Source organism: Trachurus trachurus (genome assembly GCF_905171665.1).
Source record: "Trachurus trachurus genome assembly, chromosome: 14".
Taxonomy (NCBI): domain Eukaryota; kingdom Metazoa; phylum Chordata; class Actinopteri; order Carangiformes; family Carangidae; genus Trachurus; species Trachurus trachurus.
Genome location: NC_139903.1, coordinates 14,830,745 through 14,855,763, shown reverse-complemented (window position 1 = coordinate 14,855,763; position 25,019 = coordinate 14,830,745). Strand labels below are relative to the sequence as shown.

At 39.3% G+C, this 25,019-nt stretch overlaps 2 protein-coding genes across 2 annotated transcripts; one reads left to right on the top strand and one right to left on the bottom strand.

The window, feature by feature from the left end:
- Nucleotides 1-3,801: 3,801 nt before the first annotated feature.
- LOC310997668 (uncharacterized protein) lies at nucleotides 3,802-7,760 on the bottom strand. Its single transcript, XM_083987450.1, has 4 exons — nucleotides 7,680-7,760; nucleotides 7,133-7,262; nucleotides 5,188-5,535; nucleotides 3,802-5,098 (listed from the first exon to the last, which is right to left on the bottom strand). The coding sequence occupies exons 2-4, from the start codon at nucleotides 7,203-7,205 to the stop codon at nucleotides 4,998-5,000; spliced, it is 522 nt and encodes a 173-aa protein (XP_083843576.1). The 5' UTR covers nucleotides 7,206-7,262; nucleotides 7,680-7,760; the 3' UTR covers nucleotides 3,802-4,997.
- Nucleotides 7,761-16,525: 8,765 nt separating this feature from the next.
- Nucleotides 16,526-24,976, top strand: f11r.1 (F11 receptor, tandem duplicate 1). Its single transcript, XM_083987049.1, has 10 exons — nucleotides 16,526-17,016; nucleotides 20,189-20,248; nucleotides 20,638-20,754; nucleotides 21,174-21,314; nucleotides 21,455-21,657; nucleotides 21,770-21,872; nucleotides 22,583-22,709; nucleotides 23,459-23,464; nucleotides 23,573-23,630; nucleotides 23,728-24,976. Exons 1-10 carry the CDS (start codon nucleotides 16,965-16,967, stop codon nucleotides 23,761-23,763), a joined length of 903 nt encoding a protein of 300 aa, XP_083843175.1. The 5' UTR covers nucleotides 16,526-16,964; the 3' UTR covers nucleotides 23,764-24,976.
- The last annotated feature ends 43 nt before the right edge of the window (nucleotides 24,977-25,019 follow it).

Sequence of the window (25,019 nt, the reverse complement as noted above, 5' to 3'; positions counted from 1 at the left end):
TGATCTGAATTAGATAATTCCTGCCATGCTTGTATAAATGCGGTGGACCTTTGCTCAGTAGTTTCTCCCAAAGGGGGGTCACTGGCCCGGAGGGGGGTGCACAGCAAGCTGGTGCCCGGGATAATTTATCTGTGTAGCCCAGGCACAGAGCCAGGAAATTAGGTGGTTTGGTTTGTTAAAGCTTTGCTAATATAAAACACAGTATGCACATGCACACCGAGGATCAGAGCTGCAACGCATCTCTGTGTCTCTCAGAGGGAGGCCAGGATAGAGATGAATGCATGATGAGGTTAACCTGGCAAGCAGCCTGCTGATCAGACAAACCACATCATGCTCCAACAGGAAACAGAGAAGATCAGGGTGGTTGTTGTACGTGTGCGAGCAGGAGTGGTCACCTGTGATCCACCCTCAGGATGACCGAATCTTGACGCCCTAAAACACTGCTCCATTAAAATGCTCTTGTCACGTGTGGTAAAACAAATTTTGATAAAGAGATTAAATGTTTTTTTTTTGTCTTGAGCACTTTCATGTTTGATGATTTGAATAATTGGTTTAATGGTATTTGATTTAAAACTGTTAGAATATGTACTAATACACTGTATGGATGTATACTATGGTGTCCAAGTCAAGTCAAGTCAAATTTATTTATATAGCACATTTCATACGGCAAGCATAAACTCAATGTGCTTCAAAAAATTAAAATAAAGATACAATGTATAACATAAAATAGCATATAGGATAAGAAATATTACATATATTAAAAAAAACATTTAGGACATTATAAATGGAAATGTCATAAACAAGATACATGTCTGTTCTTCCTAGTTTTGATTTTGAATATCACACAAACCTTTGTGCAACTAATAATTATGGGTAAAATGTTTGCTCAGTGTCTTTTATCACTGGGCCAGGACACCCATATTATATTACTATGAGTAAATAACTCACCAGTAATATAAAAATATTGAATTGAACACACATGCACTTGGTAAGGTCACTGCTATATTAACCCAATCTGTGTCAATTTGACCCAGTTCTCAGTGATCAGTAGTGTTGGTTTTAGTGGTGAAGTGTCATCAAGGACTGTAGTCTCCATTCTGAATCCTACACTTCCCATAATGCAATCAATCACATCTTTTCATTAGAGGTTAGACCATCCCCACCAGATTAAGACTAATGTCTCCACAGCCTGATTAATGAGTCTCAAAGCAATGAGATCAAACTTCAATGATTTAGAAATAGTTTTTTTCTCAGCTTCTTTCAGGGCCACAGAAAGGTTTTTATTTTAGTGACGTACAAAGTTATTTTTATTTGTTCCTTTGCAGAGCTCATGTCATTTCCATCTCGAAAATGTTTCCACTGAACTGCAGTATGCATATTATTACAGGAAGTGATGTCAGCTTCAGGTTTTGATGCTCTTTGCATTTTTACCGTCAGTGACAGTGTTTTTGTTTATGCAGCACAGTTTGGAAACAGCTGCCAAAAAGAACTAAACATGGCACCTTCTGTTTTGTGTCTCCATTCACATGCATGCTGAGTTCTGCAGCCACTGTAACCTACACTTCACTCGTGGCCGTCGTTCGGAGCATAAAATATGAATAATCAGTCACTTTCCAGCACTGCACAGGTGGAACTAATAACATTAATGATGTGTTCAGTTTAAAGGTTTCCAGCAATTCATGACAAAAGAGCCGGCATGCACAGGAGCTGAATAACATTCACTATTAATGTTGATTATTACACCTGCTTTTTCCTGGTTATGTCAAAGAGACTTGTTGATCCTGATTCATATGGAGGCACAACTGTATAACCCCAATATCATGACAACGTTTTTTTTAGAGGCAACAAGAGTTCCCTCTGCAGGACAAATGCTGGAAGCACCACCCTGGCTACAAGACAGCCGAATACAGTGGTGCAGTGATTTGGAGACCTCTAGTGTAACAGGGAGGTGTGTGACTGTGTGTGTGTGTGTGTGTGTGTGTGTGTGTGTGTGTGTGTGTGTGTGTGTGTGTGTGTGTGTGTGTGTGTGTGTGTGTGTGTGTGTGTGTGTGTGTGTGTGTGTGTGTGTGTGTGTGTGTGTGTGTGTGTGATATCCTGCATATTAGTAATTCTTTGTACTGATTTAGCTATTGTTTTCATGAATTCCCAGCATGCACTGGAGGTAGGGTATACCTTTGGCAAGTTCCAAACCTCTCTACTTTTATCTAACTGATCAAAGAAAAAAGGAATTCCAAACCTCATTGGTTATGTCAGCAGGGCCGTTGCTAGGAATTCTGGGCCCCCTGAAAGAAGACTAAAGTGGGCCCCCTAACCCCCTGACTTTTCCACTTTTTTTCTTCTTAGGCTGCGTATAGCTATTATCATTTTTTATTTAGCCTATACTTTGTCTATTCTCATTCATACAGGTCATCGTTCTTTTCTGGGCAAATTGAATCGTAGGCAACTGGACTTGTATTTGTCTGGGAAGACGTTTCCCCTCTTATCCAATGGGCTTCATCAGTTCGTACGCAACGCAACGCAAAAAATTGCCTACTTTGTTTTGATGCTAATGCAGCATTACTATATAAGTATTAGTCAGGGTCTTATGCAGAACTAGAGAATGCATTTCCTGAAGGAAATACGGGTGAATGCTGAAAGCTGCTGAATGCTGAAAGCAGAATAATTCAGTCATACAAAGATTAGACTACTGTGTTTTTGGGGGCCCTACTGGGCGCTGGGCCCCTAGAATTATCATCACCTTTCTCCCCTATACAACGGCCTTATGTCAGATGGAAGGAGCTTTTTAACATCAGGTTTATGTTTTCACTGAGAAACAGTTTGCACTGTTTTCAGCAGAACAAGTTAAATGTGCAAAGTGATCTGACTAGTTCAGACAGGACGTCCCCTCTTACAGAATTTTTAGTCAATGCCTTTTGGCATACATGTAGTTGCAAAACATCAAAACAGACTGTTACCCAGTGGGCCACACTGGATCCTTTCACTGAAACAACAAAATTTCCCCATCAGACTTTTCCCAAACATTAAAAATTCAACAGTCAGGTCATTGACATCCAGCAGGGTCAGTGTCCCCGCCAAGTCTTCTTGCTGATCAAGTCAGACAATGAACTTCATACAAAGACAAAACATATCTGTCCCATCACATCATTTCCCCTCTTTTAGCAGCATTAAGGACAGAGGGGTGACTGTGGTTTGCCTGCCTTTTTCAATGCTGCAGCACATATTTGAATATATTTACATAAAATGCATTCATATATTTTAATCGTCTTGAGCAGTTACAAGAGAAAACACTGGATACTTTTATAGTGCATAACCTTTATTTGTTACTATAGTTTTTTCTATAGAATTCAGTTCTTATTGGTAACAGAGTAAAATAAACAAAATATGCTGACTTGTGTATTTGAAAAATATAAGGACATCTTTTTTTTCTTTTTTTCTTTTTACAACAGCTATTGTGCAAATTATACTGGGCTGCATAACAAAAAAAAATGGTGGTAACATAAAAAAGCACCACAAACAAAATTATAATTTTCAATGTGACATTTAAGTGCAAATGTAAAATATAACATTACGTTTAATGAATTAAGCAGCATTAATAGAGCATACAAAGGCCCTATAGGTGAAAGGCGCGTACACTGCAAACATAAAATATCAAAATGGAATCAATTTTGGCTTGAAGCAATTTTTTCATACTACACACAAACTGTGCACATTAACACATGCGTACAGGAAGACAGCACTGTCTAATTCAAAGTGGCCAGTATTGAGAATTTGCTGTGCAAAACATTACAGTTCCTCTATCTCTTGTTCTATATGCTATCAGGCATTATCGGTCTTGTCAATTATTACTTCAACTGCGTAGGAAATAGCTCCAGCATCATTCTGACTGCGAAGCTGCAGAGCTAAAACCTGCTCTGCAAACTGGGCTGTTGGGCACATGAGCATGAAAGCGCTGAATGAAATTATTTCATATAATATTCATCCCAATCATGTTGAGAATTTGTATTATTGCTATCCAAGGGGGGGAATCTGGTTTTATTACTTAAGCTGCTGTTTTATAAGCAGGTGACCTTCACAACCTCTTAATGCAGGTACTGAAGGTGTCTGAGGTTAGCATTGCTAGCAGGAAAGGCAGTGTCTGAGCAGTTATTCATTTTTCAAAAGCCATAACATCCATCTGAATACCTACAGGTTACTGTACATACAGTACTGTAAGTATAGTTGAGCAAAGCCGTGAGACTTTAACATAACACAATCCAAATTAAAATCAGGGGCAGATATGACAAAAAGCTGTAATATTTTCACTCTTTGGTGAATCTGTAGCACAATACATCCAATCTAGGGGCTCTCCACTTTTTCATATAATTGAATATTGCAAGAGCACCAGATAAATGTTTTAATGTCATTATATATACAGTATAATAAAACCCATTTCTGTTCAGAAAAGCAGGATGATGCATTATAAATCTATAGGAAGAATCTGTAACAAAAAAACAAAAGAAAAACTTAAAATTAATATTTATCTGAACATTAATGAAATGATTGTTTGAATACAGACACCGGTTCCCGACAATCTTATTAACAAGGGAGACCTGATTGAGACAACAGTTAAAAAGATTGTCTATAATCTACTCGTTTTAACAGCCATTATAAAACACAATAATTTCTATTCACTGTTGCATTATTATGCTTTAATCAACATTATCTCTATGTTGTTTTGATAGTGTTATGACACAACAGTGTTCAAGGTACAGTGGTGAGAATGGAGTTTTTTTCATAAAACCTTTCACACCCCAAATGTCATTTTTGCTGCTTTGTGTTGCTTTTATTCAGTCTTATTTATTTTGTAGTGTTTTCATGGCTTCTACTCGCTGCCTAACAAATAAAATTACAGAAAATAAAATCATCCCATATACGGTTCCAACTGCAAGCGAACAAACCAGTGTGAGTCAAAATCATGTAAAATGTCCACTGAGTTTTTGTTGTGTGAAAGTCAAAGTTCATGGACTCAGAAGACCCACAGCCATAGGAAGTGACATCACCAGTGACAACAGCCATGGTGCAGATTTGACACTGATTGCAGAGCAGATTGGAAGGAGCCCTGCAATAGAGCAGAACACGAGTTTAGATGTTGCGTCTATTGATGCTCAGAAGAAACAAAGAGTGACATAAGAAGTAAACTCCACTCACTGTGATGCACGGCCATGCTGTTCTCTTTCCAGCTGTTGCCCTGGTAAACCCGGCACGTGTAGGTGTAAGGCTTCTCGTCAGCCAGCGGGGCCCAGGTGAGGCGGCACAGATTGGGAAAGACCAAGCTGACGTTGCTCCTCCTCCGGTCCTCGACGGACACGTAGATGACGGCGTTGGGGAAGGTGGTGCCCACCAGCCGGCTGTCCTGCCGGTACTCACAGTAAGGCCCAGGGATCTGGTAGGTGGGTGGGAACTCACAGTCCACCCTGACATTTCGCTCCAGGTAAGTTAGACATGGAAACATCTGAGGCCCACGAGGAGCGAACAGAAACGTAGACACTGAGTTCACTGAAGGAGATGAAAAAAGAAGAATTTATCACATTGCAGTTTTTTCCTTTTTATTCTGAAAATAAAAAAGAGAATTGGCATTGTAAAATTATTTTCCCAGGACAATGATCTGAACATACAAGCAGAGCCACACTATGACATCATCTTGTAGCAGGACCGCTGCTAGGAAATCTGCGCCCCCTGAAAAAATACTGAAGTGGGCCCCTGCCCCCTGGCTTTTCATTCAGTTGGCTTTCACAACTTTTTTCTTAGAGTATTATCTTTTTTTTTTTCAACCAGGACAAAGATGACGGTGAGTGAAGGTAGACAACTTGCCTGATTTAATAGAGCTCCACTATGTCTCATGAAACCTTTGGTTTTCTCGTTTCTGATGTCATACCAGGCATGAGAAAACATAGTGTAGTAGCATTAGAGAAAGGTGGGCATCCTGTATTGATTCACTAAGAGACAGTGTCATGTTTCAATGCGGGATGGTCTCGTTCTATACGGGATGAGTATTATTGAGTATTATACAGTGTTATTATCAGTTTCTTCATCATGTTTTATTCCTGTGTAATTACTGTGTTATTTCTGTGAAATAACAACTGTGCATAGCCAAGCCCAAGGCCACACGGCCACAGTGCAAGTTAAGTTAATAGCTGGCTAGCCCAGCCTGTTACAGCTAGGCTATTTCTTCACATTATGAAGCAATTAATTGTTATTTCTTGGCTATTTCTTGACATTATCACATAATTAGCGACCTGTAAGAGTCACCAAAAAAGCTCTTATAATCTGCACTGGCTCTGCTCCTGACCTCTCTCTCCACTCGTTTCTAGTAACCAGATTTATGTTTTGTCTTTCTCTGTTATTTCAGCTTGCACTAGTAACCTGTCCGTGCTACGTTAGCTAAACTCTTTATCAAGCTGAATAAGAACAAAACTCACTGTGTTCAGCCCTGGATATTGACTGCTGTGGTTTTTTTGGAAAAAAGATACTTCTTAAACCCAATATAAAAAAAAAGAAAAGAAAGAAAAGAAAAAGAAAATCATCCCAAAACAAATTAGATCGTGAATTCAAAGTGTAAAACATATGAATCAATATTTAAGCCTTAAGAAAATGAACATGAAAACAATCAAGTGCTTCTGGGATGATGTAACCTACAGTTGCTGCTCATTTCAACCCCCTCCCACCCTCCATTCAACTGTGTGGGCAGAAAGGAGCTAGAAAGCTTTTCCAATAAAGCCAATATCTGTATTTGTTGTTGGTTTACATAATCACACTCAAACTTCACAAATCCATGTGGTTAAACCAGCTAATGACACATTTGCTGCAGTATTATTGGACTTGGCCTCAGATTGTGTTTAAGTTCTGTCCTCCCATAACATAAGATATATAACATTGACAGGTGTTTTAACACATTTGCTATATGTATTATATCATATGATGTCATATCATATATAAAACCACCTTCACCAACCTGTTTAAAACCAGCTTTCACTGGATAAATGCACATGCAGCATCACACTAACTCCAGTCTACAGAAGCATCAAAATGCAGCCAGTAAAATTGAACTGTGACATGGCAGTCTGAACATCAGTAATGACAAGAAGACACATACTGTGAGTAGTTTGGTGCGTGATCATTATCCTGGCAAAGAGGAGACAGGCCGTGGCGATCAGGTGCAGCTCCATGCTGAACAGTGGCCTATCTGTCCGATCAGATCAATAACCTTCACACCACGTTATCACCTGGCAGAGTCCAACATGGGACAACATGAGAAAGTTGAAGACGCAGCTATAGGATACCAACAGTGATGATTAAAGCAGAAAAACACAGGAGGCCAATGATCTAAGACACTAAGTAAAGAACTTACAGTATAAGGATAGTATATAACCAGCTGCTGTTTGCCTGGATGTGCTGTCCTCCCTGCAACCTAAATGCAGATAGGACTACGCCCATGCAGAGACTTTGCACTGCAGCAAACTGCCGAGCTCCCATCACCGAATATGCGCACATCTTGTCCTTACTGCAGGTGTGAGAGTCGGAGAGCCATGCAGACATCTCCCTGGCACACGCGGAACACATTTGAACATGCTAGATCTTTCTCTGCTGATATGCGCCAGAGCCTTGTTTATTCAGGTTGCAGATCAGAGAGCGGCTCTTACCTGATGTTCGGTCCCTGTCTCGAGGGTTGAGCTGCGCCGTTGTGCCGCTATGCAGAGCAGCGCCGTCTGTTCAGCCAGGACACTCACAGCTTTGTACGTCCTCACCCAAACACACGCACACACACACACACACACACACACACACACACACACACACACACACACACACACACACACACACACACACACACACACACACACACACACACACACACACACACACACACACACACTCACGCACTCACGCACACACACACATGGGCTGCAGACAGTCACGGCTCGTGTTTCACTGGCATCGGGCAGCAGTGCTATATAAAAGCCACTCAACTCAGATATCATATGTGACTCAAGCTTGATGCATTTAGATTTCTATTCAGGACTGGAACTTTTAATACTGAGTTGAGGTGCATATTTATTTTCTTTATACATAATGCCAAGCGGCCAATCAACTTGCTTTTCCCACTGCCACCGTTCTCAGCTGCACACATGCTGTGCAGGGGCACTGTCACGGATCTTGGTGCAAAAGAAGAGTTCCCTCTGCAGGGCAAAAGCTGGAAGCGCCATCATAGAAAAGAAATACCAAGCTGTCAATGCTTCAATGGCATCTCATGAAACAACGCCACACTGCACAGTAGTTACGTAATATCTTATTTTTACAGACCCAAGTGACATTAAAGACAGAGCAGATGTGAGAGAGGTCCCTCATTGTTTCAGTTCAAAGACTGAATGTACAAATGTACAATTGCAATTTGTAAGTATAAGTAGTTTACTTTATTTTATTATTTTTTTTTTTTTTACTTTATTTAATTTATTTTAATGCTGTGGATAAATTGCACAGACCAACAGTGACAAATGTAGAAAAAACAAGAACATTCATCATGCATTTCTTTCATTACTGTATGTTTTTCCTGTAACGTTTAGAATAGTGTCAGTGATAAATCAAGACATACTTCTCTGTAGGCTGTAAAAAAAAATTAATATGCATGTAATGTTGTATTATTATGCATACAATACTATAATATTTCCTCACAAAATGATAACAGAACTCAAATATTATGTTCGCCTAGGAGGATGATGCAGTGACAAACAGGTGCAGCTCAGAGGAAGCTGGTGTATGTCAACCCTGTTTTCATCTGGTACAGGTCAACTTGGGACAACATGGCAGAGTTGAACATGAATACCATCAGTGAATAAAACCAAGGAACACAAGAAGCTTTCAGTCTGCAGACAGACACAAAGTGTTAACTGTGCTGCTGTGTATCACTGTATCCCACAGGCCTGGATGAGCTGTCCTGCCTGCAGCACAACACAAACTGCAGGCAAGGATCAGTTGAGTAGGAAATCTGCAATCGAGGTTACTTTGGGTCATTGGGACAAGTGTTGTGTGTGGTGCGTGAATGTTTTGGTGTCATCATACAGTGATGCAAAGGCACTGATATTAAATATACACACACATTTGAGATGATAAATGATGCAAGCAACTAAAGAAATCTGCTATTATTTCTAATTGCAAAAAGTACTTTGAAAATGTAAAAAAAGGAGACAATAATTCCATGTGAATTAAAAGATACCTCATAGAACATAGGTGACGTCCCTGCAGTGCTCTGGGTAAAAAAACAAAACAAAAGAATAAAACCAATGGTGCCTTGTAATATGTAACATTTTAACTGTGATTTTACAGCAAAGCATCCCAGCTGTGGTGTGGCTGTGTGTATGCTGTCCGTGTTGTATGTTTGGGAAATATACAAACACAAATCTGTATTTGGGCCTTACTAAATGGATCATTTCTAACACTACACATTTTTCTGCTTTTCTGCTCACTGTGCTGTTGCCAACAGCAGCATACAATACGTATATGTAATTTCCCTCAGAACACAGGCTTCTTCACTACAAACCTAATTTTTTTTTTTTTTTTTTAAGTATATTTTTGGGGGCTTTTTTGCCTTTAATGAACAGGAGAGTTAAGAGAGACAGGAAATGGGAGGGGTGACATGCAGGAAAGGGCCTCTCGATGCAGGATTCGAACCGGGGCCGTCTGCAGTGAGGACTGTAGCCTCAACACATGGGGCGGGTGCTCTACCAACTGAGCTAAACACCACCCCACTACAAACCTATTTTTACACTTATGAAATATACAACACAGTTTTATTATGGCAAAGGGGCAGAAAACTGAATGAGTGCCTCGTGATAACACAATAGTACAGTGAGCCTGCTGATAGTATTGTGCGCACCATTGAAAAAAAAAGAGGGGATGAGTGTGTTTCACCTGCAGTGTATCAGCAGCAGAGGAGCAGCTGGGATCGCAGCAGAATCTTTAATGAATGTTACTCTGTGCTTCACCTGCTCTCTCTGCCTCTGACATCAGCACAGAGCAGACACAATTGTGTTTTTTTTTCAGATGTTAAGTAGTGTGCAGAGTACAGTTGCTTGTGTTGTTTTGCTGTGGGTTTTGCCTTTCAGAGACCTCAGCAAATCTTCTGTCAGAGTCCTGGGAGACTGCTTCAGTATGGCAGCCGTTCAGCAGCTGTCTAGGAAGGACCTTAGTGAAATGGATGGGCAGTGTGAGGACTGTGAGGAGAATGCAGTCAGTGGATACAGAGCATCCAGATTGTGAAACTGAACAGATTTATATTTAAGAAATTCCTTGTGATACGTATGTTGTTATTATGTTGTCATATGTTTGTTGAAACACTGACCTTAATCCAGTGACTGACTTGGCTCAGCATCAGCATTTCTTGGTTGATTATTGACTCTCCTTAGTTTTCACCACAGCGTGAAGAAATTAGATATGTGTGCTGCGGCTGAGAGTGCGGTGTTGTGTGGCATCATATTGATCATAAAACTTCCTCCATTTCCTCCACGATGCATTTGATCTTTTTCATCCAGATGATCATGCTGAGTTACTGTAAACATCTGAACAACTGACATTTCACCTAGACACCAAATTGTTGTAAAACTAACAATATTCCCATCAACATGTGCAGTATTTATAAAATGTTAACATTATCAGCTAAACAGACATGTTTTGTTAACATGACCTAACATCTGCACATTATTATTGCTATTTTGTATAAGCACACTGACATTAGGTTCATTGGCAGCACCAAAACTGCTCTTAGCGTGTAGTGTATAGTAGAGTAGAGCAGAATAAAATAGAATAGTACTTTATTAATCCTTTGCAGGAAATCATTGTGTCACAGCAGCTCCAATAAAATAGAATAAAAAAATGCAGATAGATATAAGTGATTTTAATGTAGTTGTTAATGATAACAATGATAACAATGATAGCACATATTGTATCATATTGTGTGTTATGTGCATTTATTTTATAATGTAAATAGAGAGTAGTAGATCCTCAATATGTTTGTTTAATTAAATTCCCTGGCTTATATTAATAATTTACATATAGCCTATAAAATGCTAAAGTAGCTGAGAACCTGCTGGCACGGCGGCTATTACTGGCACACTGAATGAGGAAATGTAGAGCAGCTGCATGCTGAGGTGTCCCAGCTAATCAAACCCTCTTCACAACTTTTCCTTTTTCTTTCTCATTCAGTTGTTTGAATCCATTCTCCTGATATGGGGCCGGAAGTTTGTGTATTGACATGTGATCCCCCGTGCTCTGGTAAAACAGTGGATAACGATCGATATAGAAATCCTTATGCAATACAGAGAAATGTCCCCAAAGTCCACTGGAGCAGCATTTTCTCCCACCTCCTCTCTCCCCCTCCCCCTTCCCTTTTTGTCCCCCTCCCTCTCTCCTATGTTTCTTCTATAAGCCGACCTCTACTGTATCTACCCCTGGCATCACACTGCAGAGCACTGAGGAAGGCTCAAACTGCATCAGACAAGGTGAGAATGCTTCATGTACTATTATTTGCTGAATCAGAGCTAGGATAAGGTATTTAACTCTGTTACACAGACTGATCTTTTGTCCTCTTTTATTCTGCATGAAATCTTTGGAGTCAGCAATAAAGCTGCAAAATACATGAATGAAGGCGAGAGAAGGTTTGCATCAGGCAAACAAAATAATACTGAGCTGCTGTGTGTGTGTGTTTTTTTTAACATCTTGAATCCAAGCAGACAAATAATCAACCTATATGTTCTCGTGGGACGTTAAGCTCAGAAATGCGTCAATGTTGGCAGTTCACCAGTGAAGTTTGCAGTTGGTCTCTTTGCAGCCTAAACAGCTGTGTTGTACTCAGTCATTCAGTATTATGGCACAGTGACTTTTCAACAGTAACCTCTGTGGGTTTGCATGAGAGCTGCAGAAGTGTGGCATTCAACTCTCTGAAATCTGACCCCCCCACTCTTTACAGCACTGTCAGCTTTATTTGCTTGGAGGCTCAATACTGTAAAAAATAAATAAATGTAAAGACAGGAGAGAAAAATAAAATGGTTGGCTGTGCTGTGCAGTGTTTATCTGGTGTGAGTTTGCTCTAACTCTGTTTTCATGCAGATTGATTTTCTTTTTTTTTCTTCAGGAAAGTTGGAAGAATGTTCTTTCTCACCACAATTTTACTCTTCGGTGAGATCATTTGTGTCACATCCTTTCCTATTGTTGCATTGATGACGAACTTTTAATGGGTTTAATAAATACCTATCTGATATCAGATTGTCTGTTTGTGTGATACTGTGCGTAGGCTTTGCATCAGCCCAGAAGGTGATTCAGTTGTACTACTGCTCATTAGACGAGCACAACCTCAGGATGGACTGCAAATATGCGCTTTCTGCTGAGTCATCAGAAGCATTTTGCAAGTACACACAAGGTGAGAGACTCCTTGACACCACCGACCCAGATGAGGAGCAACATGCCCCCTTCAAGAAACGTGCCAAAGCTCGCCTCTTCCCAGGGAACAACTGTCGCCTGCTGTTTAAAAACCTGCCCAACGGCAAGTCCAACTTCACCTGCAACATCAAACAGCCCGACACGGGAATCACGGCAACCAAAACCTCAGTGGTCGACAAAAGTAAGCCATGTGTGCTCATGGACGCTGTTCACCACAGCTGCATACATCCGGTTATTTTACATGTAAAAAAAAACATTTCATTGTTTGCCAAAGAAAATGCTCCTCCTTCTGAAATTGCATTATTTTATTTTGCAGAGCTCCTCCTCCCGTGTTCAGCGTGGAGTGTCCTATTACAAAGCTGCAGTGGCCTACTGCTGACCTTGATGACACTTCCCATGCTGCTGGAAATTCACTGGCTGTGAATAAGGCGCCAAAATGCTGCATACTTTAACACTGCACTTCATAATCATCTGGTGACAGCTACCGGCCTCCCAACGAATTGTGTGTATGCACAAAGTGCAATGAGTTGAACTGAACGTATGTACAATATATGCTGTAATTGGTATGTAACAGGCCTGCATACTCAGCGTCATGCACTCAATACTAAGCACATGTACTACTGCATACACTTTATACTCTACAGTACACTCACATATAATCAATTGCTGAAATGTACTGAACAAATATACTGGATGCAGACAGATATGTCTAACAGGGTGTTGAGCAGAATGTGACTTAGTCCTGAAATTGAAAGTCTATATTCTGTAATAATTAATACTGAGCTTTAGCCTACCGGTTTAATAACAAAGTAGTGAGGGCTGTAAAGAGGAGAGACTTTAAAAAGTGATGAAAACTGAGTTTGCTCTATACTGTCTTACAATCTCAAATTTTCCCAGCTCAGTTGTTACGCAAAGTTGCCCTGTGTGACTTTATTGCTGAGTTTCATCGCTCTTTAAGGTAAGCAATCTATCTTGCCTGACTGAAATCTGTCCCCTGTGTCTCTTCTTGGCTGCCAAACGATGAGAGGAGACAGAGGCGACCTTGTGCCACACAGGTCCTCTGGTGGAAGATTGTGTCTTACTTGTCGATAAGAACCGGGCAGGGCAGCACCTTTAGCTTTGGCAGGGTGTAGTCTAGTGATAAACAGAGAAACAAAAACTTTAAAACTGTTTTTGACTGTTTAATGACGCATGCATGAGCAATCAAGTCTCTATTCTACTTTACTGTATGAAATCCTGCAGCGATAGTGACTTAGAAAACCTAAACACAACCTCAGTGTTTGTTTTGCCTTCCACTTGTGCCTGAGAAACATTATCCATGTTCAGCCGAGGCTCATAGATACACAGTATGTCTCGGAGGGCTGCAAATCAGATCCTCATTGATGATCCTATTTATACATTTACATTGAATATGCTTTTTATTGTGCAATGTTTTCTCTGATAATGTAAAGGATTTTTACTCATGTATATACTGTAGTTGAGTAGGTGGTGTGTAGCCAAAGCACAATCATTTAAATGCACTGAAAAGCACTGCTTTACTATGTACTGTATACCGACAATAAACTCAACTGAAATCTTAAGGCATCAACAAAGAAGAACAATGCTTGTTGAATGGCACAAACAAATCAAAATGAATGGAGCTGAGTGTTGAGACCCTTTTTCTCGATGATAAATATAATGTGAAAGTAAATTAAACCTGTTTATGCATGTCTTACACTTGTGTGTGGGATTACTGTTTCACTGAATGTGCTGTCGATCTCCTGTAGAGGGCAGTGTTGTGGAAATTTGTTAGGCAAGATCTGAAATAAAGATGTTGAAATTGACTGTCTTTTAAGGGTTTTATTCTTTGCAAAGAAGGTTCTCAGTCAAACAGAGTGCAACGTAGTCTGCAAGGAATGGAACAAAAAATACATTGAACAGAGGGGTTTTGTAGAATCTGTCACACCCCCCCCACAAGTGAACTTTATCTTGCTGAAACAGATTACAATGTATACACCAAGGTCAGCAACAGGCGTCAAATACAAGAATCAGGCGATGTTAGGTGAGAACATGCACAACATGTATCTCTCTATTGTATCAGAGAGAGAGCACAAAACAGTAGAAATGAATAAACAAGTACACACTAAACATTTCCATTACAGGTAGCACTGTGTTAAACCACACTGCGCTAGTGCAAAGTGGCAAATAGAGGAAGCAAGTGATTGCAGGGTTTACTGTCATGAAAAAATACCAAACGTTTAATGACATGCAAAGAAGAGTGTATTGTTTGAGATGCTGGTTTTGAGATTAACGTGCAAGGACAAAGTATATGAAGCGAAACACAAATACAAATCCAGAAATGACGCAAATGCAAAAAAAATAAATAAATAAATAAATACACACATACATAAGCAGAAGTGGTTACACTATGTAAGAGTGTGAATGCAGTATCTGAGCATTACTAAAACCATGCTGCTACAGTACAACAGCTTCTGCTTCTTCTTTTGAGGGAAGCCAACATCATCATTCAGGGATTTACTCCCATTCAAGGACAAATTAAATCCTAGACAAACATTTTGTCGATAAGGCCTCACCACTTTTTCTTTGCAGTTCTGCAACAGTTTTACTGAAACATCATTCATCATCATTATGTGTTGTTGCCTTCATATTTCCATGGACTGAAAATACCGGCCAAAGGCTAAATTATGAGGAAAAAAAACAAAAACCAAAGTGTCTACATACTTTTGGTCACATGTTGTAATTTTACACCTTTGGACAAACTTTAAAGACAGAGCATGACATTTTTATTTTTTACTGCCGAGTCAAGAGAATAACAACTGTTAAATTTGCACTTCATCAAGCTAAAGTTATATTTACCTGTAGAAGCTCACACAAGTTGAACAAGTCCTCACACACACTTTGAGTCAGCATGTTGCCTAATCTTACACATCCATTAAGGAGCACTTGTGTAATAATAATGATAATAATAGACAATAATGTTCTGCTGATGAGTTTTGAGTCATTACTAAGAGCGTGTTACACCACACTCCAGATGACAACAAGGAAACTGTTTCACTTTCTCTTGAACATGACAGGTGGTCAGGTGTGCACTGCACACTGATGTATGACAGATAAACACATAGCCTGTGTTGATTTAATAAAACTGCTGTGAGCTTGACTCATTCATCAGTCACAGTGCATCAGCAGTTTCAGTTCATATATAGGGGAAGTCATTTACGTACAAAGTAATACTTGACAAACAAGACACTGAAATGCGTAGAGAAGGCAACACAACACAAATGAAACTGGTGCACAGTATCTGATGTGTATCATGATGACGATCATTATTTCAAATTGATTTGTTGTAACCTTTTCCCACAAATGTTTGTGATATGTATATGTGTATATGTGATATTTCTACACTTCAAATTCAGATTCTACAAATAAAAATCTCCTATTTTTGTATTTTTTGTACAGGTATTCATGCCTATATTGTAGGCTTTAGGATTTATGTACCTGTTTACGCATTCACTTTAAGTAGTAGTAGAGTTTAGTCTCATGTTTTAACTAACCTATTGTGTCTTATATTTTTGACTAACCCATTGAGTTTAAAGACAACTAAAACTTGTAAGCAAACCATATAGATTTGTGTTGAGCCTAATTCATAATGCAATGAATACCAGTAACCTGTTTGATCATTCAGAGGCAAAGTTGAGAGCACACAGAGCCACAGTGAAACCAAAACATCTCCAAGGCCAAAGGGAGGAGAGGATGAGAGGCCTGTGGCCTGCTGAATGAAGCATTGTGAGGAAGAGTTTTAATGATCTGTATTATCTGCCTTGGACCCTCAGACACCTGGGATGGAAAATGTATGTCAGTATAGGGAGGATTTTGTTGTAGTCCAGGCCCAAGAAGGGAGGGTTGAGTTTAAACCACAGCCACTCCCCACCTGTTTCTGACCAATAAGAGTTAATTACACACACACACACACACACACACACACACACACACACACACACACACACACACACACACACACACACACACACAGTGCGAATTATTAAAATGTATGTAACGTTTTGTCTTGGAAGAGGACTGGGAATTCTCGCTCTCTTGGGCAAGATCTTCGCCTGAAAAATGAACTGAGTAGCTAAATGTCGCAATGTCGCGTGGGCAGAGCTAAATGACTCTAAACTCGTACAACAGTTTGTTAAAAGGTCTGTTCTGGTCCAACCTGCTCTTCCAGTCATTAGCCAGCAGGCAGGCAGCCACCTGAGGGATCCTATTACCGGAAGTTACCGTTTGTGTTGTCACCTGGGCAGGCTCAGCAGGTGAGAGCAGGCGGCAGTGAAGCAGTGAGAGCGAACAAGGCGTCGGTTCAGTCAGTCCAAAGTTGGGAAGTACCGGAGCTCAGGTGTTTTATTCGACGCGAGAAAGGTTTCTGTGCGTTTTCTGCTCGTTTTTGCACGGGAGTTTTATTTCCGAGGCTCGGTGTCGTGGATATATCAGGACCAAACATGATTGTGAGAGGACTGGTTTCGGTCGCTTTGTTGTTTTACACATTGACAGGTGAGTGGTGTTTTTTCCCCCCTATTTTCTTTGATTTTGAGTTCAGTCGACGCTTAAAAGTCTTTGATGATGTACTGTTTAATTTAACAGCTACATAAAATGCAACAGTAACGACAATATGACTGTTTATCCCCTTAAATACTAAATGAGCTGCTACCAGGTGTGTTGTACTACGGCGGGGCCTGGGCCTGGAAACAAAACCTCAGCCTGCTCGGTATCCGTTCAGGAGGTTATGGCGTTAGATATCATTGAAAAAAGACTATTGTTTATAATCTGAAAGTTTACAGATATTTTAAACTATTTTCTCTTAAATACAACAAACAACAGATCTAAAACGCCCTGGGATCAGTTTAATAAATACAACCACACACATAAGTAGGATTAAGTGCTCTACAAACAGCTTGAAATACTCCAGTTTTCATAATCCTGTATCTGTTGTTACTTATACCATTATGTATTTAAAGGAATATTACAGTAATCTTAAGGGAGAATGAAATTCTATGAGGCCGCATTGAATAATAAAATAAGATTATCATACAGGTCCTAGTAGAGTAGGTCTCCACCTTCCCTATAAAGAAAGCCATCACACAATGGTAACCACAGCTGTGCCTTTTCTTGTCACTGCTGTATAGGAGGTTTTGCATTTTGGCTCTCTTCATTTTTTTTCTGTGGTAGAAAAATTGTGCTTGAAAAAAACAAAAACAAATCCAGCAGCCACAAATCACATGATGCAGGTATTTGAATCTAATTTGTATGTGTGAATGGGGCATTAATTGAAGTGAGTATCTGAGACCTTTGTCCTGGTTGTTCTGTTTCAGTAGTGACTTGGTGTTTTTGCACGTGAACTAGAAATTAGCATCAGAGACAGACCTCTTAAGATTTGTTGATTCGAACAGAGAATTTAATCGTCTGGCCTTGAAAATGAGATTCCCATGGTTTTCTTATCTCAATGTATTCCCAGCAATTTACCTTGAAAGACATTTATCTCTCCTACCCTGAAACTCGCAAAGTATGCAAACAAGGAAGTCATGGAGTGGCCTGGTTTCATTTTACACTGCAAGCCTGAGTATCTGTGCCAAACCAAAACTGTGACTGTGCTGCCTTATCTCAGCTGAGACCACCTGTGAGAGACGTGTGCAGGGTGTGAATCTGTCTGTCATTATGGTACAATACAATAAAAAAATGTCATCTGTAAATTTGAATGATCATTTCAAGTTACTTTGAAGTTGTTGTTTATCTTTTCTCTCTGTTGAAAGTTGGTTAAAGCCAAATGACAGACTTTGCTCACAGTTGATGATTAACTGGCTCCTACTGCTGCTGCTGCTGCTCTGTAGCTGGTCAAACAACAACGTAGCAGTTACACCATCGACTACCCAGCACTTACAATAAGTGGTGGTATCAATGGGGGACGGTATGTTGTTATATAAAGTGGAGCAGTAGCTGTGTAAATGGTGTGTGAGACAGACCGGCGGTCACTATATGCATCAATGATTTAGGTGCCTGTGTCTGGTGTCGCTGCGCTGCTGTTGTGGCTGAGACAACTCAGTTTCAGGCAGACTGTTGACGGTTTCACCGGAAGTTTTCTGGCTCAGCAGACACGCATGAAGCACTTTTTTTTTTCTCTGTCCACACCCTGAAGCCTTGTGAGCATGCTCCGTCCTTTACAAGGGATGTGCTCTTTTCTTTTAAGTGGTTTTTCATTAACACAACATCAGTGTGTGAAGTGCTCCTGTGGGAATGATGTAAAGCAGAGGTCGATCTCCTTCCCCTAAATACGCTAGTGTATATATGGCGAGAATAATTCTTGTTTATAGGGCAGAAATGAACATTACTTTGATTATGATTCATATCCTGCTTATTTTCTTAAATTAATCTATCAGTTAGTCGTCAACAACCTAAATGCAGAATTATTTCCTGAGAAAGAGGCAATATTTATGCTTTATGTTAAGGAAAGTGATAAAACAAATCAAACACAATTTCAGACCTTTGCTTTGCTTTATTTCGAACATGTATGAGTAACACAAGAAAGTAATTTGAGAAACAAACAAAACCAATGATAATACTGTAGTCAAAACAATAACATGTCCGAAAAGGAGTAGGATGAAACATGCTTATTTAAACCTACCCCTTCTCCACTAGTCAATTAACAATCAGTCTCCCAAAACATACATATTTGCAAAAAAAGAAAATACATAAAATTAATAAACAGATACATAAATAATTTATGAAAACACACGATTGTTAAAGCCCTTCTTCCTCCCAGTTCCCGCGTGAAAACATAAGAATGCATTGAGTATCAAGTAAGCTGCTGATAAATTAAGTTGATCAATTAACTAGTAGTTTCAGGCCTACTTCTGTCATTGACAAAGCACTGAAAAATTTCAGGTATGGCATTTTGATGACAGAGTACTTCCTGTTTCTCTCGTCAGTCATTTCAGTTGAAGAGCGCACCTAGCTTTTCTGAGCTGATCAGTGAGTGAGTTGATGTCAGATTCTGTGATGGACAACAAAGCAGAACTGATGCTGGTCCGTATCGAGGCTGAGTCATCGCAGCCGTGGTTCAACCTACCAGTCCTTATTGTCTACTGCTGCTGTCTCCTGTGTTAATATTACAACACAGTGTGTGCTTGTCTTGCTTCTTCCAAAGATTTACCTCATATGATAGAGATCAAAATACAGGTTTCCAATACAACATGGTTGTTGGAGCTGCTGCTGCACACGCTGCAGTTACTGACATTAGTCTATCACTCCCTAATCCATCATCATCAGCTCTGCATAAAGGAAGTGAGAATTTACACAGAGGACATTTTCAAAACTGTGGTGATGAACATTTGTCACATGGTTTTCAAAGACAATATTACTCAATGAGAAAACATAATGATTGAGCGCTTTCAATATGTGAGTCAGTCAATGATGTGACGCTAATTTCTTTGTGCCAATGACAAAAATGTCCAAGTGATGTAACCATAAAAACTTTTCACTAAATAATTCCCTTATTTATCACTGACCCATGTACAATAAGTCATGTTGTGCCTAATATTCCTGTATATTGGTATAAAATGTTTTCCCTTTCCTGTCTTTAATGCATCCAACCCAATCCTATAGATTTCATTTATGTATTTTTTTTTCGAAGTCTTATTACCTTTTCTATTTGTAATGTTTGTCTGTCTAGGTGTAGATGGCTTTACAGTCTCTACAAACACTCCAAATGTGAAGGTGAAAGAAAATGAAGGTGAGTCCTGAACATGCAGCTTTAATTGAATAAAGAAGATGAGCCAGGAAGTAAATTAACTCTGTTATTAGTGAAGTTTCTGCTAAAAAAAATGCACAATGTTACAATCAAGTTTCAAGGAAATACTATTTCTCAGACACAAAGCATAACAGATTTTATGAATGAATTGAAAGTTTGTGAAACAGTGTAGAGGACAAACATATCTTCATACGTGATCAGATATTGTATCTTTGGTTTTAAAAGTGGGGTTTCATTTGTGAAGGCCTCTGAGAGCCATCACATATACATAATGTAATGATATCAAAATAATAGTTGTGAAAACCTTTCTAGTCCAGTTTTATATGTTCATTTTGGATTTATTGTGAACTCTGTTGTTTTTGTTGTTTCAGGGACCGACCTGAAATGCACTTACACAGCTGATTTTGGTCAAGACGCGAGAGTGGAGTGGAAATTTAAGAACACAAAAGGTTCACAGACATACGTGGTTTTTGATGGCAAACCAACCCGTGAGTGGAGTAATGTTTCTTTTTTTTTGTCTATGTTCATCTGTAGCATATTAAAATATCTCTGAACCTAAATAAATAAATATCATAAATATAAAATAGCTATGCTATAGAAATTTTTAATGAAGGTAGTACTCAAGTTGAGTCTGCTGACCTAGTATCCATCTATGCCAGTAATGATTATGTGTATGTGTTTTCCACTATTTTTTTTTAAACAAACTTCCTGCTAAGTAGTAGCAAATATTCAAGTCACTTGATGATCACATGATTCCCTGTTGCCGTGTTTCATGATTCAAATAAGAGTCATTTTCTTTTTTGTGTTGAACATTTTGCAGTAGCTTTGGCAGCAGACTGTGCTCTCTGAATGCTCTTGTTATGTTATGTTATGTTATGTTACCTAATGCAGCTACATTTTTCCACAGAGCCATACTCCAGCAGAGTGACGATGTACGGAAGCAACATACGCATCAACAAAATGACCGCCAATGATAACGGAGTGTACAACTGTGAGGTGTCCGGCAATGGGCAGTTCGGGGAAGCTGTACTGAAAGTAGTTGTTCTAGGTAATGGTCCATTTTAATCACACATTAAAGAAAAATCCCTCTTTTTATTTTTACTTATCACCACCATAAAACGAACAATACCCTGATGTGAACTTGCTCTGTACTGAAATCTGTGTCATACTGAACGTTATGTCCTGCAGTGCCTCCAGGTAAGCCTACGTGCAGGATCCCCACCTCGGTGACAACAGAGAAGGCAGCAACTCTGACCTGCTACGACGGCACTGGCTCCCCTCCTCCGACATACAGGTGGTTCAGAAATGGCACCCCACTTCCCGATGACCCAAAGAAGATTGCTGCTTTCCGAAATTCCACCTACACCCTGAACCCCGCTACTGGCGAGCTGGTCAGCTACACCCCGTTACGTTGCACATCTTTACTTCAACAGCTGTGTCTTTTGAAAACAAAACAAAACAAAACACCAACAACACCATTTTGTTTTTTGTCTGTCTCTGCAGAAATTTTCAAGGACAGCCAAGGGGGAAGCCGGTGAGTACTACTGTGAGGCTGTCAACGAAGCTGGTCCTTCTCAGAGATGCAGAGGCGTGAGAATGGAAGTCCGTAAGTGCTCTTCACATTTTTCTTCACTCTTCACTTTAATTTCAAATAGCCCACTTCAGTCTGAGCTGCTTCCTTGACAGGGAATCAAATGAAAAAATGTAATTAGTTTTATTATTATTATTATTATTATTATTATTATTATTATTATTATTATTATTATTATTATTATAACCTTTATTTATTCTCGAGAGACATTGAGGTTGCCCTCATTTTCAATGTCGTCGAGTTTACAACGCAGTTTAAAAATATTGACAGTGGTTACAGTCATTTGAAGTGATTACAACCAATATACACTTAACAAGAAACAAGAAACACAATCATCTGAAACAGTTACAAATGGAAACACAGTTATTCATGACCAAGTACCTAAACTCACTGAGTGAAGGGAGCGCGTCCAATCTCAGGATGTGCTGTAACGCGTTCCAAGAGCTAGGGGCATCATAACAAAAAGCAGTCTTGCCAATACTCGTAAAGACTCGAGGAACTTTGAGTAGCAGTAGTTCAGCCGAACGGGTCCTGTAAGTAGCAGTTAAAAATCATCTAGTGAGCTGTATGAACTTGAAGAGCAGTAAACTTCTTTGACATCAAGTATATATTTTAAATTGCATGCCGAAGATACAACTTTCATTTTGAATTAATTTGAGCATGAAACGTTTACCTGATAACAGTCAACCTGTTATTCAGCTAATGAACCTCACTTTTTCCTTAAGGTGACGTGAACACCGGAGGGATAGTTGCCGGGGTAATAGTGGCTCTGCTGCTTGTTGCCCTGCTGGTATTCGGTATTTGGTACGCCAACAAGAAGGGATACCTGCCACGTGAGTTTTCTACCTTATAGTAAAGTTACATTGTTTACTGTGATCGTCGATGTTCAAACACTCTGTGTTGACATTTTCAGGGACCTTTTTGCTCTGAATAGTTGTCTATAGATTTAACCAAAAGAAAGTTGTTTTTGTATTAAGCGGCACATAGTCCAGGTTCATAGTTAGCCAGCCAGTTAGTGACTTTATATTCTTTTGCGCTATTGTCTTATATTTTTCCTTTTTTAAAAGTTGAAGACAAGTAAGACCAAACATTACCAGAAGCAGAAATATCACAATGTGCCCTTAAAATGATAGAGAAATGGTCAGTGGTCAATTGGCCACTTACTTTCTGCTGCTTCAAGACAACAATGCACCTGACCACATCTTATTGTAAGACCAACAACATGGGCACTAGATGGGAAAATGAGTCAACTGCAGGAGGTGACGGGGACGGGTGCATGCCACTGTTCTAAAAAGGCAATTGAGGTGTTATAACATCCATGGCAACTGATTAATGCAATTTGCAAAATTCATATAACTGAATCTAATCAGAGCACGCTGTCAGGATGCACAAAACCCACTATAGCTACCTGCTTTTACTATTTAAGGCTGTATTACTTTTCTAAGGGATTATATTTTTATTTTCAGTATCACACTTGCAACTAATTAGTGTGAAGGCTGAAGGCATTATCCTCACTTGACAGAATCGGCTGTATGTTTGTACTTCTGTTCCTTTTACTTTATCCCACTGATGTTTTCCCCTTTTCTCTTCACAGGGAAAAGTGAAAAGTAAGACATTTTCCTTTGTTACACTTTTGATTAGATTTTTAGCAGATCATAAATAAAGTGGTTTGTTATCTCTGTCACTATCTTAACATCTCTTTTTTTCCCCTGCAGAAAACCCAACATGGTCTACCAGCCGCCCCATACAGCGTATGGTGATGAGGAGGATGATGTAAGTATGAACCTGCCTGTTGTTCATCTAAAAGCTTTACATCACAGCTGAGTTTCTTTTGATTTTGACCATGTCAATTTGATATGTTTGTCTTCAGGGGGATTTCAAACAGAAGTCATCATTTGTGGTATAGTCTGCAAAGAGAAGTTGCTACAGGAGAGAACACCTTTGGTTTTAATTTTGTCCCAGCCTGTTTGTTTTTTTCTCTCAAGGTTTTCTATCGAGTGGATTTCTTTGCTATAGATGCCCTCTCTCATACTTGTTATAGTTTTTTTTTTTTAACAGAGCCATCAACACTAGTGACCCATTTTAGCCTTAAGACATTTGTCCACCTTTGTTTGAAGTGAGTTTCTCATCTTCTTTCTCCTTATATGTACTTTCTTTTTGTCCTTATATGTACTTTTTACAAATATGTAAACACAAGTCAGAGAACAGATGATGCCTGCACCACTAGTAGGAAAAAGTGTGTGTTTGAATGTATTCATTTATTTTCTTTGTGAGGGAAATGAAGGTGAGTGCAATAGACATAATTTTCTCTGCAAACACACTTTTGATAGAAGTTTTTTTTTTAAAAACTCTTAAAATCAGATTTTTATGACATTTGTTGGCTCCTCAGCAAAATGTCTTCCACAGAGCCTTCTCATCTCCGAGTCTGTGCACTGCTTTATCTTTCTTTTTTTATATACACACTGTTGTTATGTAAAATATTTGGTTTCTCTTGAGGTTTGTTAAAGTTTTCATTCTTGTAAATAAAATGAAAGAATTTGACATGTGTAACTTTAGAACAATTTAGAAATCAGGAGCAGTTGTCACCAGGCTTCCTGACAGGAACTTGACTTCATTTGTGGCTGTGGTAGAGACTGTTTGTACAACATCAACACTGTAGATGATGCTGAACTAATATTAAATTTGTCTCTTCATGTTGTCTGAGAAAGTAGTCTTTAAACAGAACAACTACGTCCGCTGAGCTCATGCATTGATCTTCCAAACGGTCTGGACTAGAGGTCTAGTGTGTTTGTAATCATTGTGTGCAGCCTCATCAGGATCATTTACTGCCCAAAATCGTCTGACTCGATGGTCCAAGTGCAAGTTCTGTCGTCTACCTCCAGACACCAACATGACTCTGTTATGTACCATGTGTTAACCTTGACATCCACGGATTCTCAGGTCAGGCGTTCAGGTGTTTTGAAAAGGTCTCACATGAGTGCATATCATGAGTTTCTTTCATCTACAAGCTACAATATTGTTGTCTAAATTGCCTGAACTTTGCAGAGATTTTAGAGCTGATGTATCAGCTTATGATTGTAACTACATATTGGTTAATAAAATGTTTGTTGTTAAATTAAGTCTTGTCTTGTCTGTCAAAAAGTTTGTTATTCAGCTTTGCAT

Bases quoted from the DNA above. Each gene is read 5' to 3' on its own strand.
- f11r.1 (XM_083987049.1), top strand. From the start codon at position 16,965: ATGATTGTGAGAGGACTGGTTTCGGTCGCTTTGTTGTTTTACACATTG. The intron at 17,017-20,188 runs GTGAGTGGTGTT...TTGTCTGTCTAG, and splicing joins GTTGTTTTACACATTGACAG to GTGTAGATGGCTTTACAGTC. The intron at 21,658-21,769 runs GTCAGCTACACC...CTGTCTCTGCAG, and splicing joins ACCCCGCTACTGGCGAGCTG to AAATTTTCAAGGACAGCCAA.
- LOC310997668 (XM_083987450.1), bottom strand. From the start codon at position 7,205: ATGGAGCTGCACCTGATCGCCACGGCCTGTCTCCTCTTTGCCAGGATA. The intron at 5,536-7,132 runs GTATGTGTCTTC...CATCTCCTTCAG, and splicing joins CACGCACCAAACTACTCACA to TGAACTCAGTGTCTACGTTT. The intron at 5,099-5,187 runs GTGAGTGGAGTT...GCTCTATTGCAG, and splicing joins CAGCATGGCCGTGCATCACA to GGCTCCTTCCAATCTGCTCT.